Genomic DNA, 18315 nt, shown 5'->3' with positions numbered 1-18315 from the left:
CTCTCTCTCCCTCACACACTCTTACTCTCTTTCTCCGTCTCTGTGACTTGTTTTCTGTCATTTGGAGGCGCCAGTGACGATGACTTGCACTATGTTTGCCATTTTGGTCTAACAACTTTGTAATTTTTTGTTTACACGCTTAAATTGTGGCGTAATTGCTTTGGGAAGTGGCAATTGCTATGTGTGTGTGTGTGTGTGTGTGTGCCTCGGAATATAGGGTATTGTGTGTGTGTGTTTCAATTGTCAAGCGCTGCGAAAGCACACACATGTCACAAGTGGAGTTTGCCACGACTTTTGAACTTGGTCAACAAAGGCCAGTGGACAACGACTGCTCGTACGCACTGTCAAAAGCAGCAACAGCAGCAGCAGAGTTCAGAGATAAAACAGATGCTAACTTTTCGATAAGCATGTCGACTGCGTCGTAATTCGTGTAATTATATTCTCAATTACTTAACAAAGCCGAGATTCAGATGCCCGATGCCAGATGCCAGATGATGTCGTCTCGATTAGAGAGTCGAAAGCGTTTTTCCTAAACCAAAAATATGGAAAAATCAAAAGCAGACCAACAACAAATATAGCTATGAATGGGATAAACTTCTAAATGCTGCTCACTCATGCACACTCCAAGCCAAACAAACAAATCCCAGCGGCAAGGGGAGTGGCGGTGTGGATGGGCATGCCGCTGGGACACAGGCACTGATACATACATATGCAAATGGCAGTCATCCTGCGGCCTGGACAGGCAACTTAAGTGGTTTCTCGGCAGCGATGTGATGCCTACAACGATATGATATGATTATGTTAAACGCTCGTTTTGTTTGCTCTCTCACTCACATGCACATGATTCGGATGCGGATTCACGGTGGCAGTGGCAGAGACAGCGGCACAGACAGAGGCAGAGGCAGAGGCCACATGCTGCCTGCTGTCATTGGTCATTGGCGTAACGCGCGGGCAGCTGCTGTTGCTGCTGCTGCGTCGTCATGCTCTCTTAACTGATTTTCCAGTCTATGGGCTAAAAGGAGCAGCAGCCAGGCTGTATTCAGCTCAGCTTCAAGTTGACGATTTCATAATTCAATTTACAAGATAAGGCGCACAAACCAACCAACCAGCCAACCAGCCAGGCGACCAGCAACAGAAACAACAACAACAACAACACATTTTGGGGCGTGTTGTGCGCAGCAAACAAAACAAAAACACAACAATCAAAACATTAAAAAAACCTTTCAATTAATTATGCATCAGCGATTGCGTTTAAATAAAACACATATCAGTCAAATCTATCTATCAGAGATTTTCACATATTATTTCTTTTATTTTTTTGCTTTTCTTCTTTCACATTTGTTGTCAGCAGCAACGGCAGCAGCTGTTCCAAGTTACCCATACGCCCTGTTGCACATATATGTAAAACGATATATATTACAAAATGATGCGCGCCTAATAAGTCAGAAATGAGCTGCTAATTTAACTTAGATCTGATCAGAAAAAATAGACACACGATTTATAATAACTACTCTTCTGGCTTTTAATGTTGACATTGAGGCTTGAAAGTGTGATTTCAGAGGTCGATCCAATATATCATTAGGCAGCCATAGAAACGAATGGAATGAACAGAAAGAACGTTGATCTTGAATGCGAAATATTTTTCCCTTGCAAGACATCGCACTTCCAAGTTATGATGCGTAATTCATTTATTCATCTGATACGGATTTTTGAGAGTCTACGTTGAGGTATTAAAACAATAACAATAAGCATTATTTACTATCCTCGATCCTTTCTGTGCTAACAAATGTATGGAAATATCTTATCAAAGAAATTCTATTATGTATATAACATGTATATTTAGTTTATATATTGTTTTTCAAGAAGTTGGTACAAAATTCACCTATTAGCGAAATCTTCTAAGCATCCGACTATCATATCATATATATTCTATATAAAGACAAAATTGACCCAAAAATGACTTTTTTTATGAAAATATGGTTCAGCACAAAAGATTAACGATTGCGTATTACATTTTTGGCCAACCTTGCTAAATGCGTTTTTACTTCTCTCTTATTGTTATTATCAAAGAAGACCCTAACAATTTCCACATAAAAAAGTGCGAGTTCTTATGTTAACTGTGCAAATACGCGAGATCCTTTAATTCCGTGCATAATTTCAAATCAGACAAGCGTTAAAAACATTTCATTATAACGCTACACAATCGGAATATTTAATGATTTAATCGGCCAACGAAATCAGCCACAACAGCAACAACAAGAAAGAGTCTGAAAGGCAACAACAACAAGAACTGCACAGGCAACACCTAAGCAGAAGCAGGAGCTTAAGTTGAGGCTGCAGCCAACTGCAGACAACGTGGCTCGATTAACTGCTTCAAATTCACAGATTTTAAATTTAAAACGTAGCCACAGAGCGCAGAACATGTAAAAAACCCACAGTGAGATACACTTTACGCCCCCCTAGCCGCCTCGCCCTCCCTTGCCAGTCAGATATAATGGCGCGAGTTTCATGTTTACAAAAAAGATTATGCAGCGCCCAGCAAACGTGCTGAAGCGCTCTGGAGCTGTGTAGTTCAGTTCTTTAGCTGGAGTTCTAATTAAACAATTCGTAGAATTTCGCGTTAATTGCGAGAAAACGAGTTGAACGTGCAACAGTGTGGCAGCAACAGCAAATGCGAATGGGGCATGCGGCTCGGAGCCATTGCATTTTTGTGATTTTTTATTTATTTTTTTGTCGTTCTTGTTTTTGGTGAGCTGCACCTGAGAGACAGAGCTGTGACACGTCTTAAGCGCAGTGAGAAAGCTCTGAACTTTGATTAGCTGCCATTATGCCTATGATATGGCATAATTATGTGGGCAGCGGCTCTAGCTGACCCGCATCTAGCAATGAATTCATCAAGCTCTATAATTAAAGCACACGTGACATGCCAGGCAAAGCGGTAGCGGGCGCGGGAACACTGACGGGTGGAGAACTAGCAAGAACTGAGGATCGCAAACGGAGAAAACTCAATTCAAATAATCGGCAAACAAGATCGACAGATGTTCAACAAAAACCCAGAGCACGGACAACAGCAACAACAATGAAGACGACAACGACTACGTCTCGGAGGCAGGAATGAAGGAGGACTGCAGAGGTCACTGGGGTGCACCGACCGTTGTCCAGATCGATCGAACCAAAAGCCAAACCAGTCGCACGTTTCGCTGAGCAAATAACGCCCCATTTGTTGCCAAAATACTAAACTAAAGCCCTTAATCTAAACCACTTTGGGCAATGAAAGGGTACAAGCAGGAGCAGCGGCAGCGGCAGATCGGTCTGAGCGATCGACATTCGACAAAAGCCACGCATATTTCGCATAGCCCAGGCACACCTTTTCACAAAAGCTTCAAACAAGAGAAACGCACCAAAAAGGGAATAACCACAGCGCAACCGCAAGCACCACGCAATCGGGCGTACCCGACTTAAATATACCCTATACCACATTCCAACTACGTTCTATGCGTACAGGGTAAAAGAAACACACGTCTGTCGGTCTAAAACACAGAACGATGTCGGCTATGTATGGAAATGCAGCTGGCCAAGCTATACCCCCAAACAAAGAGTTTCTACAATTTCAGGGGTAGAGCATTCCAAGAAGGGAATTTCTCAGGATTTATGTACACTCTAGGAGAACCTGCACACCAAAGATATATGAGTTGTGCTTAAAAGCCCTAGTTTGAAAACCGATATTTATTTATGTGATAAAGGAGTGCTTTATCAAATATAAGCTAGATATACTTTCAAGTCCCTAGGCTTTATGAAGTCGCAGATGTGTTCTTCTGCATGTTACATACATATATTGGCAAAAAAAAACCTATATACCCTTTTTAACCAATGGGCTTAGCATATTAAAAAGCATAGAATATGAGTATGAGGCACACACAAATGTACTCATGTGTGTGCGTGTGTGTGTGTGTGAGAGTGAATGTGTGTATGGGCATTGTTGAAGTACCCAAAACCCGCACGCAGTCAACGTCAACGCAACGCTACCGTCGATCATCATCCTCGTCATTGCGGCTCTCGTCATCAGTCCAGGCAGACGCACAGAGACTGGAGGACAGACAGACTGAGAGACACTCGACGGGGCAAACGGGGCTGCGCTTGCGCGCTTATCAGCAGCGATTAATCTGCATCGCTGTTGCTGATAACGCCCTGGCGACCCTGTCGAGCTTGTAGCCCAGTGTCGAACGCATTTGTACCTCAGCAGCAGCAGCGGCAGCCACAGCTGAAGCCTCATCATTGTTAGCCGTGCGCAGTGGCAGCCAACACTCATGTTGAAATTATGATGGCTTCTAAGTTGCGCCCCGACTCCGTTCAGCGAAGGCAATGTCATGTGCACGCATTCATACACACATAAACAAACACACACACACACACACACATGTATATACACACACATATTTATGTGGGCATATGGGCAGCTCGATCGTATCGTGCCTTAGATGTCATCTTGATGATCTATTGACGATATGTCGGCTCACAAAAGCGCAGATTTGTTCGTTCTTTTATAATCAGATGCTGTCAACATTTGAAAAACTTGTGGCTATTAACATATTTATGTATACCATATATATATATATATATATATATATATAGATGTTTTCGACCTAACTGAATTATTGACAGACTGCGAAATTGCCGTTGTAATTTTAAAGAATCTTTATGAAAACTAATTTCAGAAGCGTTTTCAACTATTTCCGAAGAAAATTCGAATCACAGATTTCTTGAGCGAGTTTTAAACTAATTTTCAAAGCCCTACATAAACACCTAATGATGCTAAATTGGCGGAAAACGGTTGAACGAGAGTTTCTTATTTTTCAAACTCATTTCCAAGGATCTTTCTTCAAATTCATCTGATACCTGATCTGATAGTCGGGAGCTCCCGACTAGAACTTCTTACTTGTTTCAATTTGCAGCTTGGTCTTGCATGTATACATGCAAATGTACATAAATACATACATACATATGTACATGCATAAAACAAACAAACAAAATACATATACATATATACAGAGACATCCATACATACATACATTTATGCATATTGCTGGGAGTACCCCTTCTTATGTTTTTATTTTTTTTGCGTGTTTTATAAGAGCTATGCGATTCTCGTGAATTCAAGAAAGACTCTCTCTCTCTCTCTCATCTCTCTCCCCATCTATATCTCCTCCCTTTCTCTCTCTCTTTCGTATCTTATTAACATTTCTTTCTCGTGCTGTACAAATGCTCTACCCCATCCGCTCTATATAAATAAAATTACTGTAGTACATCTTAAGAAATGGAAGTTGTTAGCGATATACTTATAACTAAACTTGCCTAACTTTTGGAGCATGCAAAATTAAAATCTTTTCATTTTACTAATATCTTACACGCCGGACCTATACAGTTGGTCGCGAGTGCATTTCTTTTATTCAGCTGCCAAATACCAAAAGAAAACAAAAAAATTAAATAAAATGTTCAATTCAACATTGTTGCTGACGAGCCATTTGGGTGTTCGAAGAGGTTCCCAAAGGGGAAATAATACACACGCTTGTTGTCCGGCTTATCTGGGTAAGCATATAAGTAAATGGTAAATCATCAGCGCGTCCCTCGCTCCCCGCCCGCTCTCTCACTCCATCAACACAGCTGCGCCTGGCGATAAGCCCGCAGCAGCCGTCGTCGTCCAGGTCGATCGTGACTTTAGTGCATTTAGCGCGTTTTCAAGCGTCGGTTGTAGCGCTCACAAAATCGAGCAGAATATAAATATATATAGTATCGGAAATATCGGAAGTATTGCAGTAATGTATAAGCTATGTCTGCTGCTGCTGCTGGGAACACAGTGCCTGCCAGCAGCACTCGTCTACGATGACAACGAACGCCTAAACTTGAGCGCCAGCTGTCCGGACGCCGTCTGCCGTCTGTGGGAGCTGCAGAGTGACTATCAGCGACCACTGCGTTACGTGAGCGGCCAAGTACCGCAATTGCAGCAGCTGCTGCTGGGCAACAGTCGTATGCGTGTGCTGCCCGTGGAGCTGCTGCGACAGGCGCCCAATCTGCGCAGCCTGATAGTGCAGAACTGCAGTGTTTACCATGTGAACAAGGAGGATTTTCAGGCGACGCCACAGCTGAAGGAACTGCTGCTGCAGCGCAATCACATCGCACGGCTGAAGGAGCAACAGTTTGGGACACTGCAGCAGCTGCAGGTGCTCCAACTGGACCACAATATCATACAAGTTGTGCACGCCCAGGCCTTTGAGGGCTTGGCGGAACTGCAGCTACTGGGACTGCAGGGCAATGGGATCACGCAACTGATGGAGGGTGCTTTTGGAGCACTCACAAATCTCAGACACCTGGATCTGAGTGACAACGAGATTAGAGAGATCAATGGACAGACCTTTGCCGGCAATGGCAAATTGCAAACGCTCCTGCTGAGTGGCAATCAGCTGGCACAGTTTGAGCCCAACTCCTTGGCAGCACTGTCTCAGTTGCGTTTGCTCGATCTGAGCAATTGTGGCCAGCTTGAGGAGCTGCATCTGCTGGGCGCTCAACGGCTGCTGCTGGAGGGCAGCGGTGTGCGGCGCCTAATCATCGACGGCGGCGTTATCAATCTTCAGGCGGGCAAAAATACGCTGACTCAGTTGAGCATTGGCGATAAGAGTGCCGTCATCGAACTGGACCTGCATGGGAATCAGCTGAACGGCAATGCGACATGGTCGCTGCTGCAGGGCATGTGGAATCTGCAGCGTCTGGATCTGGCCAAAAACCAAATTGAATCGCTGTCTAGTGCGGACAGCTTGAGCCTGCTGCTGCCTAGTCTCACCCATCTGAATCTGGCCCACAATCAGCTACGCAGTCTGCCACCAGATACGGCGCTGCTGCCAACGCATCTGCTCCAGCTGGACATATCCTACAATCATATGCTCGCGGTGAGAGCACAAAACTTTGCAGCACTGCCGCGCCTACAGCGTCTGCATATGGAGGGCAATCGCTTGCATCAGTTCGATCACGAGCTCTTCCATCGGCAGCATCCGCATCTGCAGGAGCTGGGCATCTGCGATACCGAGGGCAGCTACAGTTTTATGCACAAGATGCTGCTCTACCTGAGCGATCGTGGCGTCCACCTGCCTGTGCACTGCCTGCACAAGCCTGACAGCAGCATGGACGCCAAAGCAAGGCTAGATGATCCAGCGGAGCCGAATGCGGCACAAGCTCAAACAAGAGCGGGTGTCACCGGCATTCATCCATATTGGACAACACGTGATGTCTTGGCTTTCCTCACCCTGTTGGTGGTGTTCATCATCTTGCTGATGCAACTCTATCGCATCCTGGAGGAGGAGGGCTGGCTCCGACGCATGCACCACTGGATCATGGGCAGGCAGCCAGCCGTGACCAACGGCACCAGACCCAGGCGCCTCGACGAGCAGGACTCTCAAGTATGAATTGGCGTTTGAAATTTTTTTGTTTTATTATTTTTTCTTTTTTGTTTTGTTTTTTTTTGTTTCCACTTTTGCCCCCATCCAACAGAGCTCAAGTGATTAAATGTGAGAGCAAACATGCACTTAGAGAAATCTTTAGCACATATCAATTGGCCAACGCAAGGTAAATTTTTTTAAAAACATTATTTTGCTTTTTTTTTTTTAAGAATAAAAACAAATAGAAAAATGTATAAAAAAAAATGCGCAAAAAGATATATAAATAATTGTAAATATAATTATATATTAGATAATATTATAAACTATGTGAACTATGTATGTAGGGAAGATCTTTATTATCACGACCAAAACTTTTGATGCTTGATTTTAAGTTTTACATTTCCATCTTCGCACTGTGTATAAACTTTAGTCAAGCTGCAAATATTTTATTAAAATTAATCAACAGCAGCTTACAAATTTCATAAAAGTTCTAAAATTATTTAACTTATCTATAATTTCAAACAGTCTCATGTTGCAAAGAAAATGGAATTCCCGCTACAAAAAATTAAGCAGAAATTTTGCAAGCTCAGAAAAGTATTTTATTAAACATTTATTTAAATTTTTTCTGCACTGTACGCCTATTCACAAATTTTTCAAGGCTCATATTAAGATTCAGATCTTAAGTTTTTTATTTCTACTTTCTCAGAGTGTATGAGCCTTTTTTAATATTCAAGAAACATTTGTTACACTTTAATATACAATCCCACTTTATTTTAGATGTATTTTGACATTTTCGCCCAGTGTATGAACTTTGCTGTTATCGGCAAAGATTCGCAATATATTTTTCAACTGTTCGCACTTATCTTGCTCAGTTTCCAAGTTTTCAGCACAGTGTATAAACTTTATTGCAGCCACATGTTGCAGAGCAGCATGTTGCCAAGCATTTCAAGCTGCATGAACTAAACGACAATTGCTGACAATTTAGCGCTAGTTAAAGTTGCATGCTGACATTGTTGTTGCCATTGCTGTTGTTGTTGTTGTTGTTGTTGTTGTAGATGTTGTTGCTGCTGCTGTGGCTGTTGTTCTTGTTGCATATTGGCATCTAGGTTTGCATATGAAATGTTGCCCAGGCACACACAAGGCAGTCGCAGAGACAAGATGCATTTGCCAGATTCGTACAAAATACGAATTTAAGTTCAAAATAATTGCACGGCATGAGGCAGAGGACAAGTCGTGTGTGCAACATGTGACTGCCTCGCGGTGGCAGCCAGTTGTTGTTGCCTCCGCCTGACCAATAACGACAACACATCCCAACACAGGAACAACTTGAACAACGACTTTTCCGCCTCCGTTGCCGCCTGCACTTGCGCGACTCTGCCTTGGACCGCCCCCTTCTGGCCAGATTTGCCTACGACATGTTTTGGGTGGAAATTGTGACCATGTTTAGAGGGTTCTGCTGGGGAACAGGCCACGGGCCGAGGGCCACGGGTGCTGGGGTTCGGACTTGGGTGCCAGTGCGCACTCGCACTCAAGATTTTGATATGCCATCGCAATTTCTGAGAAATTGTATTTTGATTTATTTATAATGTTGCAGCGACATGCACACATAGCACAAAATGGGACAGACGGTTTTTGGCCAGAGGGGCGCGTTGGTGGCAGCATTGCACGGCCTTGCCTCATTGCATTTGTTGTTGTTATTGTTGTAGCTGCATATTCAATTTGGATTTATTGTTTTTGTGGATGTTGTGAAATCATTTCGATTAAATTAGAAATATGCAAATTATGTGCAGCGCATTAATTATGCAAACAGGCCTCGCTCCCTGTGCATCACCCCCCTTGCCAACACACACACGCACCCACTCGCCTAATCAAGTGTAAAGTTTAGAGCGAGACAGCATTGAAATTAGTTTAAGCTACCCCGCGTTTTCCTGCCGTTTTTCGCACGCTCTGTGTTAGCGTTTTGGGACGCGCGCAAAACGCGCGGCAATTAAAAAAAAAACTTCACACCAGCGCGTTTCTTGTGGGCGTTCAAAAGTAAAGCGCGCGCGGCTTTTTCTGTATGAAAAATATTTCAACGATTTGTAAGCACAGATGAAATAAAATCGAAAGGCAGCGATTGCAATTGTGCCACAAGCGACCAGCAACGTGCAACGTGCAACTCGCAACGAAAAACAGAGCAGGCAAAGAAATTCAACGGGCGGAGGGGGCGGTCAGCGCAACAATTTACCAATCGTTCACGCGTCCAGGAACGTCCAGTTCACAGAGCATTATTGCGTGCCACTAGAGTAGAGCCTGCAACCCGCAGCAATGCTACTCCCCGCCGCCGCCGCCGCCGGCTCACCCCTTTTGCCGTTTTCGGGGTGGGCGTTGCCGTGGAGGCTGTGCAAAGTGTAAATTTATGATCATGCGATTTTTATCGAATGTGAATGTGAAAAAGAGTACAACGTTTTTTGCACTTTATAAAAGAGGCAGCACACACACACATACATAGAGGAGACACACAATCACAATCACATTTCGTGCCACATTTGGCGGCGCAACCACAACCAAATCCAGGCACCGCCGTTGGCCTGAACGCATTATTAATACTCGCACGCCGTCTGTCATGTTTTGTATTTAGTCAATTTTTACTTGGATTTTTTTATTGAATGGTTTTTCTTTATGTTTTTTGTATTTTTATTTTATTTTTTTTTTTAAATATTTTTTATGTATTTTATTTGGCTTAGCTCGCATCGCCGCCTCCTGCTTGTGGCTCGCTTCATAAATCATGGCGCGCGCTCTTTTTTTTTTGTTGTTTTGTTGTTTTCGGCTGCGTTTATCAAATTTTCGCACACTTGGCTTTGGCTGGAAAATGTGATTTTCCAAGCGTTTTATGAGACACGCCCCAAAGACAAAGTGCAACAGCAGCCGCCGGCAGCTCCCAGACATTTTGGGCCCGGGCGGCACGACGATGACACGGCGCGACCCCATGCCGACGAACGGCCAGAGCGTCAGTCAGTCAAGCAGTCAGGCAGTCAATCAGTCAGGCAGTCAGTTAGTCAGTTAGTCATTTAGTCAGCTCACACGTGGCTGAGGCTCCATTAATGCGATTATTTCAGTGCACTTTTGGCAGTCGCCAAGTTTATGGAATTATTTCCAAGTCAGTGAATGGCATACGTCCAGGGATGGGTTGGGTGGTAGGGTGGTAGAGAGGGGCTGGGTGCCGCATTAAAGACATTTTAATGATTTGGCAGCCTGAGTAGAGACAATGGCCAACCACAAGCGATTTCCCACTGCTTGCAACATGTATCAATAATTTTTCTGTTCATTCTGCCACATATATTTCACACCATGCTTAGGCGCGAATTTGTTGTTCTAATCCTTGACAGCGTCGCTGTCTCATTAGCGCCCCACCTTCCCCGCCCGTGGCCCGACCAAGCCGCAGCAAAGTGCGCTAAGCGCTGCGTGTTGCACGTTAATCGCATTATTTACAGCAAACAGGATCAGCGGCATGACTTTTGCGTCTGAGCGGACATGGGCCAGACTGCTTATAGCCCCTGCCCGCCCCCCTGCCCACTCAAAAGTCAAGGCGACAAGCACTCCCACGGGGATATCAGTGACATATGTAAAGTGTAAGCGCACCCAAGGACGTGCAACGTGCGGGGGTTGAGCTACTGTCAAAGCGGCGGCGCGTGCCGGCGTGCGGTTCGTGTAATGAATATCCGCTTAGCTGGTGCTGCCCAGGATGCTGCAATAACGGGGTTGCAAGTGCGCCCAAACGTGCACCAGCCCAACAGACAGCAGCCACCCTAGCCGCTGGCCGCTGGCTCTGCCAGCCGTGCCGGGCGTGCTATGGGAAATTGATCAGGGTGACGTCCAAAATATGCCAACGTTCAGTTTCTGACACTATTCAGAGCTGATTGACTTGCCAGCCCAGCCAGGCACAACAAAAAGGGCAATCTCTAAAACGATTTTAGTAGTGTGAGAAAAAAAAAAACACATTAAAAAATACTTTAAAAAATATTAATGCCATGATTGAGTGTGCTTGACTGGGAAATGCCTGGTGTCGAGATTTAAATTTGGGGTAAAATACTATTATTATCGATTTTATTATTTATATATCTACATATATACCAATCCATCCGACAAACAGCATTTACAGCATTTAACATTTACTGCTAGATCTCTGAGACCTATATATTACTCCCATTGTCATTTTTTTATCATCCATTTCTCGACCCAATACGTTTCTTATGACATAGTCAAGATATTGTCAAAATCGTATCTGCCACGGTCTATATGTACTTCTATATAGTAATATGTGCTACTATATACTACAAATTTTTCGCATAGAAATTATTTAATTTTGGTATAAAAAAAACACAGTTGTGTAAGACCAGACTCCAAGACTCCAATAATCTAATGAACAGATGTCATGTATCTCCAAAATTCTAAAAACTGCAACAATCCTAAGATAAATATTCAATCTTGAAGAAAGCTTCTTCGACCCCACAATGTATATATATTCTCGATCAGCATCAATAGCCAAGTCTGAAGTATGAACGCGTCAAACTCAGAACCTTTAAGAGCTAGAACCTTAAACCAGAAATTTTGATTAATTAATATATCTTTACAGCTCTATTTTGTGATGCATTCTTCGTCGTAGTTCCTATGTAACATTTAAAACCATAATATAATAGACTTATGTTTCCCGGATTACTTATTTTCAATTCAACTGGTTCGTTTCCTTGGCCTTGCTTTCGGTTCTAGCCGCTTTTCACAAGCTGCGCTCAGCTAATTCCTGGAGCTCAAAGAACGTTGTTGCAGTTGAACTCTTAACCCAAGCCCCCGCAAAGGTAAGTCTGGCGCTTAGCTGCTTGCCTCAGTTCTGTGTTATATGATATTTTTTTCAGGCACTTCTCAACAGAATAGAAACAAATTAAAGCTCATTGTTCGGCTGTGCCGCTTTTGGTGGCAGCGCAATGTCTCAGATTACAGTTCCAGTTGCAGCGCGCAGCCTCAGCATGCGATTCCCCACAAGGTCCTTGCCAAGGACCGACCGCCCGCCCGCGTTGGCTTTGTCAGTTTTCGCATCTTTTTTATTTTAATATGCTTTTTTTTTTGTTTTTCGTAAAGCGAGTCACGTGCCACAATGACGACACTTCTGACATATCCGGCGGACCACACGCCGTCGTCAACCCCCGTTCCCCCACCCAATCGCCCTTCCATTCCATCGCCCTATCCTCGCTCGAAGCTGCGGGCAAGTGTCAGAGCAAAAATTAGCGCATCACGTGCGCCTGTGCCGCAATATCCTTTAACTGGCTGCGTTTGCTATCCTTATCCTTATCGCTATCGATTTCGTTTAATATGTTAATCTGTGCCAACAGCGTAGCCGTCGCCGTCGCCGTCGTCGTCGCTGCCCCGCTACCCCTCTCCACCGCGTAAATACGCTGTTCATTAGCTGGCAACAATAAGAGTTTCTTTTTATTGGAGCACTCCCCGTTGGTAGTCCATTAAAATAGCCATACTCTTGTCCTGGCGTCCACTTAATGGCCGCCACTTTCGGGAATGTTATTTAAAACAAGTAAGAGGGCTTTCCTCGGAAATGAACGACTAACAAATACTCTGTTACAGACCTAGTAGCTGTCTTCTCTGCATTCTCGTTGAACTGCGCTGCTTATTGTCCGATCTTTAAGATATTTTCAGCGCTTCAATATGGCTCTAGCCTTTCGCAAGTGAAATACCCAATACTAATCGTTATATAAAAAACCGAAGAAGATGTCGAATAAAAAAGTACTACTAAGTACGAGAATATACATTTAAGACTTCAAGTCTCTGGCTTATGAACATATAGCTAGATGGATCAGAATATATATATATCAATATTTATATATGTATAATGATTTCTTCCGCCTGTTACACACATTTGCACAAAACTAATATGCTTCTTTTACCCATTTTCAATGGGCTCAGGGTGTAAAAAAACCAAAAGAGCCAAAAACGAAATCAAATAAAAATAAAAATCAACGAGAAAGGCTTTAAATGCGCCTCGCTTAAGAGACTGGGCAGCAATCGGAACGCATTAACTTGGGGAAAAACTAATTACTGGCATATCTCTGGCACTGTCTCGCTCACTCTCCCAGCGCCACCCTCTCTCTCTCTCTCTCGCTCGTGCACTCACGCTGTGTTTAATGCCTGCGTTAATTACCTGTGCTTGGGGATTTTCACCGCTTACTTGAAATTTAATGGCATTTCTGTTGAAACGCGTGAAAAGTTCTCAAGTAGTCAAATTAATATTTGTTTTCCCAATTTTAAGAGAGACAGTCGCTGTTGCTAAGTCTGTTGCCAGTGCCGTTTAAATAATCTGTGCCTTAAAAAACTGTTCAAGTAGAGATCATTTATTTAATTTCTTTTGGCTTATATGTAGGACAATTAAATTGAAACTATAGCTAGTCTATGAAAACTATACATATATGTAGAAAGCTGAGTAACTCATCTAAACTCAAACGTAATAAGGTCGATACCCAGGATTATTTGGTTCGCTGTTCGAACCAGCTGGAAGGTTTCATAGGTTCGGTTTTATAGCTAACCTAATAAAAATAAAATGATGTCTGCTAGGCCTTCGGCTATGTACAAGATCTTTATGTATATACATCTATTGTATAAAGCCGAGGGCCTCAACCCGATATTTCTCAGTTGAAAAAATGGTTTTCTTTATCCATCATAGAAAGGGCTTGAAATAAAAAACAATACTTGCAAATAAATAAATAATAAATAAATATATGAAATGATATATATTATATATATCAATACATATGATATAAATATACACATCGCATTGCATTATCAGAACATACTTTTTCTATACATACTTAAAATATTCCAATTAGTCCATTATTTAGAAATTTCAATAATAATTTACTTTTAATGTAATGAAAATATTTATTGATTGTCATGGGAAAACTTTATTTTGTTAGTAAAATTGTTTTCAAGGTCCGAATTTTCCCATTGTAGAAATCATATGCAAACTTTAACAGGGTAATTCTAAATGTGTTGAGAGTTTCTAAAGGTTTTGTTAATCTTTCTTAAAAGTATACAAAATAGATAAAAAAAATAATGTAAAAACAGTTGTACGCTTGAACAATATGCTTATATTGTAAAGCATCTCTTTTTGAGCTAGAAAAAGAAGCCAATATTTTATGTTTTTCTTTTTTTTTTTGGTTTATTTCAAGCAGCCAGCTTGAGTTGAATAAATATTAAAACATGAATTGTTATAAAATCTGTGAAACATAATGCCAGGGTGATTAACGATTAATGGCAGCTGCAGGAGGGCGTTGTTTAGTGAGCAGCCAATCCCCTGCCAAATGCAAAATAGGCGCAAAAATCACAGCAACAACTGTGGTCAGGCCGCTCTCATAATGGGCAACAAGTTTTTCTGTTGTTGTTGGCCGTTACAACTGGCGAGGCCAATGCGAAAGGATTGCATGTGATTGGATCTTTTCGCTGGCACTGGCACTGGCCCAGGCCCAGGCCCAGGCACTGGCACTTGCAGCAACAGCGGCAACAAGAGCAACAACAACGAATGGAGCCCGAATTGATGCAGATGCAACGTGATGCTTGTTGGTAATAAAATTGGTGCTTAAACGAATCCACTCACAGCCATTTAGCAATATCAGACATGGCTGTAAAATTAACAGAGCAACACACAACGAACGATGCTCCAAACAACCAGCGAGGGAACGGCCCCAAGTATATCCGTGCCTGCTGTTGTTGCTGCCATGTGCAATTATTTCTTTGTTGTTGCTGTTGCAATTGCCTTTTGGCCGCGCTCGCTGCGCGTTAATGATGCAGGAGGAGCTGGGGCAGCGGTTGGGCGCGCGCTTGCAAGCCAGAAGAAAAAAAAAATGGCAGACTGGTTCCGCAAGCCCGAGCTCGGCCAGAGTAGACCCAAGCCAGGCCTGGCCAGCCATTGCGTCTGCAGCATCAGGCACTTAGCAACACCCACTTTAAGATCACGACAACGATGACAACAACAATAACAAGCAAGCGTTATCTAGTAGAAGAGTGCTTGACTAAGAAATACCCTATAAAAGCGTGTAATGGGAGACACAGTTACTACATATCGTATCACATCACAGTGCATGAGAATAATCTGTGAGATTAACTTAAGGAGAGTGTTTAATAAATCGATACTTATCGATTTGTTTGGAGTTATCGAAATATACATTTACATGTATGGCAAACTAAACAGGACACTGTAAAGAAAACTTAGCATAAACCTGGAGTAAGTACCTGTATATCGAAATGTGGAAACACTTTCCTATCTAGTATCGGTGATTTATCCTACTGGGATCGATAGTAATCGCTTTCCGTGAAGCCGTGCAAAGTTGGCAAACAGGAATCTATACGTCAAATATATGTTTCGTGGCGGATTTTCTTCAACAACGGAAACATCTTTAGCTGTTATGCAAACTTAAGGTATTCAGATACAGATGGATGCATTTTAAGAAATACAGGGTATAACAAGGGCCAGTGCAACAATTTTCTGTGTCAAAATTTTTTTTTTTTTTGGGGTCCCAAGCCCAGCTGCAGGAAAACGTTTCGCCCCTCCCAGGCTCCCTCAGCCAAGTCTGCCCAGTGCTAACTGCAGAGAAATTTATGACAAAAGCTCATGAGCTTTTGATGAACCAAACGGGGCAGTTTTATAAACACTAAACCCCTTGAAAATGGCTTAAATGGGTATGATGATTTAACGCAGCACCTCGGAAGGCTCTCGGAAGTCTAGTCAATTTCAATTTATCGATATCTTAACCCCCTTTCGAGAAAATCGATAAAAATCGACATCGAAATCCTTTTCTTATATCATATATCTGGAAACATTTCAGAGCGAGAGATAATAGATATCATATATAGAATCTAGTAGTATGCACAGATACCTCTCTCTGTTTCCCGCGAAAATTGTACATATTTCCAGGTATTTACACACATTTAGATGTGTGTGCGTACGGATAGATGGCAGTACGAATGTATATAAAGGCGGCTTAGCACTGGGTGCAGAGTATCTCTGTAGCCGAGCATTCTAGGCTGAAGTGCATTTACTTGTTTTATTGAGTTTTTGAAAATTCTGACAAGCGTTTTTGGGGGAGCTCTTTTTGGTCATGTGAATTGCAGTCTGAGCCGTGCACGATCGCATTAATTTATTAATTTAATGGCAAAAACGTTATGCGGCTCGCGGGGCAGAGAGACAGGAGAGGGTAGAGTGTGGTAGAGTGGTCGAGGGGGGGCATATTTTGAAGAACAAGTGGGAGGATGCGGAGTACCTTCAGGCGAACAGCGCATACACACGGGGCGTTTCTAACAATTTTATGCCAGATGAGCGCCTAAATGATCGCGATCAGTTACCTGCCCCAGCCCCATCCATCCAGCAGCTGGAGCCGGGGCACCAAGACAAGACACAGAGGCCCGGCAAACGTGCGTCCACTTAAACCGCAGACAATCTTCATTATGGACACTGCAGGGCACACAGCTGCAGCAGCTCCGATTCAAGATACACCCGAAGATGCTGATGCAGTCGCAGTCGCAGTCGCTGCTGCTGCTGCTGCTGCTCATGATGTTGTTGCTGTTGCTGTTGCCGCTGCCAGGTGAGGTGTTTATTAAGGTGTAATGCAATTTTTCATATTTCCTTTTATTTAACTCGCGCAGCGCGCGTGGGCGGAGCAACTGGAAAATTGCAATAATATGTTTGTGTATCTTTTCCTTTGGCCAGCAACAAAATGGATGCACAATGCAGGCCACGGAAAAGCGGGCGGCGGGAAAGCCGCGGCAACACGGCAAACGGGCGAAACGGCGCAAAAACTGTGGCAACATGTTTGAGGTTTTCGCTTTTCCGACATAAATAATGGTCATAAATTGAGCATGGCCGGAGCTAAAAATTCAGTATTTATAGCCAAATGATAAAAATAAGATTTATTAACATTTTGCTGCCCCGCACTAGCCGCACACACACACACACGCAGTTCTCTTGTGATTTTCACACACCCCGAAAAAAAAAACTAAGAACATTGCAATCGGCTGTGAATGACTGCACAATACTCTGTTTAAGTACTAAAGGTGAACCCAAAAAGCAAATCACGGCTCGCAATTTCGAAACTTTGGTCGAACATAGTAAAAAATTTGTAATAAATCCAACGCTTGCAGGCTTTCAGATCGATTCTATCTGGCTTTCCAACTGCAGCTCGACTGTTGTGACTTTCAAACTGTGTGCACAGGCAAGCTTGAGAATGTAGCTTCACCTCAAGATGCGTTCTTCAAGCTTTTGGCTGTAAACGTTACTGATATCAGTTCCTAAATTGATTTAGATATCAATTCCTATCAACGGGTATATCAAGTCAAGGAAAACATAGATTCGTACAGACAAGCCCAACCTTCTCTCTTGCCTCTGTGAACAGGGTATTCAAGTAAGCAGAGAGGATGCGGCGCTGATGCCGGGCAAGAACATCCGTTTCGCTTCGCCGTGTGGCTGATCCTGCGCCCAAAGTGTTCCTATAAATATTTAATTCATTTTTTTTTTATAAATTTTTGCGTTTCAGTTAACGCTTGACTGGAAAGTTGGCGAGCAACCAACTAATTAGTTTATTTTTTTCCCAATTTTTTTTTTTTGACTAAATTGTAAATGTGCCAAGTAGCTGAGCTATTCTTCGGCGCTGGCCTTGCTTTAGAGCTCTTGGACAGCTATCAAACTGTGGACGCGCCTTTTATGGCGTTTCACAATTAGTGCAACGCAGCGCCTGCGGCTGCGGCAGCGGCTGTGGCTGTGCCACAAACAAGATTTCAATAAGAAAATCAGAAAATCAAGCAAATGTAGCAGCCAAAAGCCAAACAACAGCAACAACAACAACAACAACAACTG

At 43.1% G+C, this 18315-nt stretch overlaps 1 protein-coding gene across 1 annotated transcript; it reads left to right on the top strand.

Moving 5' to 3' along the window:
* The first annotated feature begins 5729 nt into the window (after positions 1 to 5729).
* On the top strand, positions 5730 to 8086 carry LOC6631007 (insulin-like growth factor-binding protein complex acid labile subunit). Its single transcript, XM_002053915.4, has 2 exons — positions 5730 to 7448; positions 7540 to 8086. Exons 1-2 carry the CDS (start codon positions 5817 to 5819, stop codon positions 7552 to 7554), a joined length of 1647 nt encoding a protein of 548 aa, XP_002053951.2. The 5' UTR covers positions 5730 to 5816; the 3' UTR covers positions 7555 to 8086.
* The last annotated feature ends 10229 nt before the right edge of the window (positions 8087 to 18315 follow it).

The sequence above is a fragment of the Drosophila virilis genome, chromosome 2 (assembly GCF_030788295.1).
Source record: "Drosophila virilis strain 15010-1051.87 chromosome 2, Dvir_AGI_RSII-ME, whole genome shotgun sequence".
NCBI lineage: Eukaryota > Metazoa > Arthropoda > Insecta > Diptera > Drosophilidae > Drosophila > Drosophila virilis.
The sequence above is the reverse complement of the archived record's forward strand: the minus strand, read 5'-3'. Positions and strand labels throughout refer to the sequence as shown.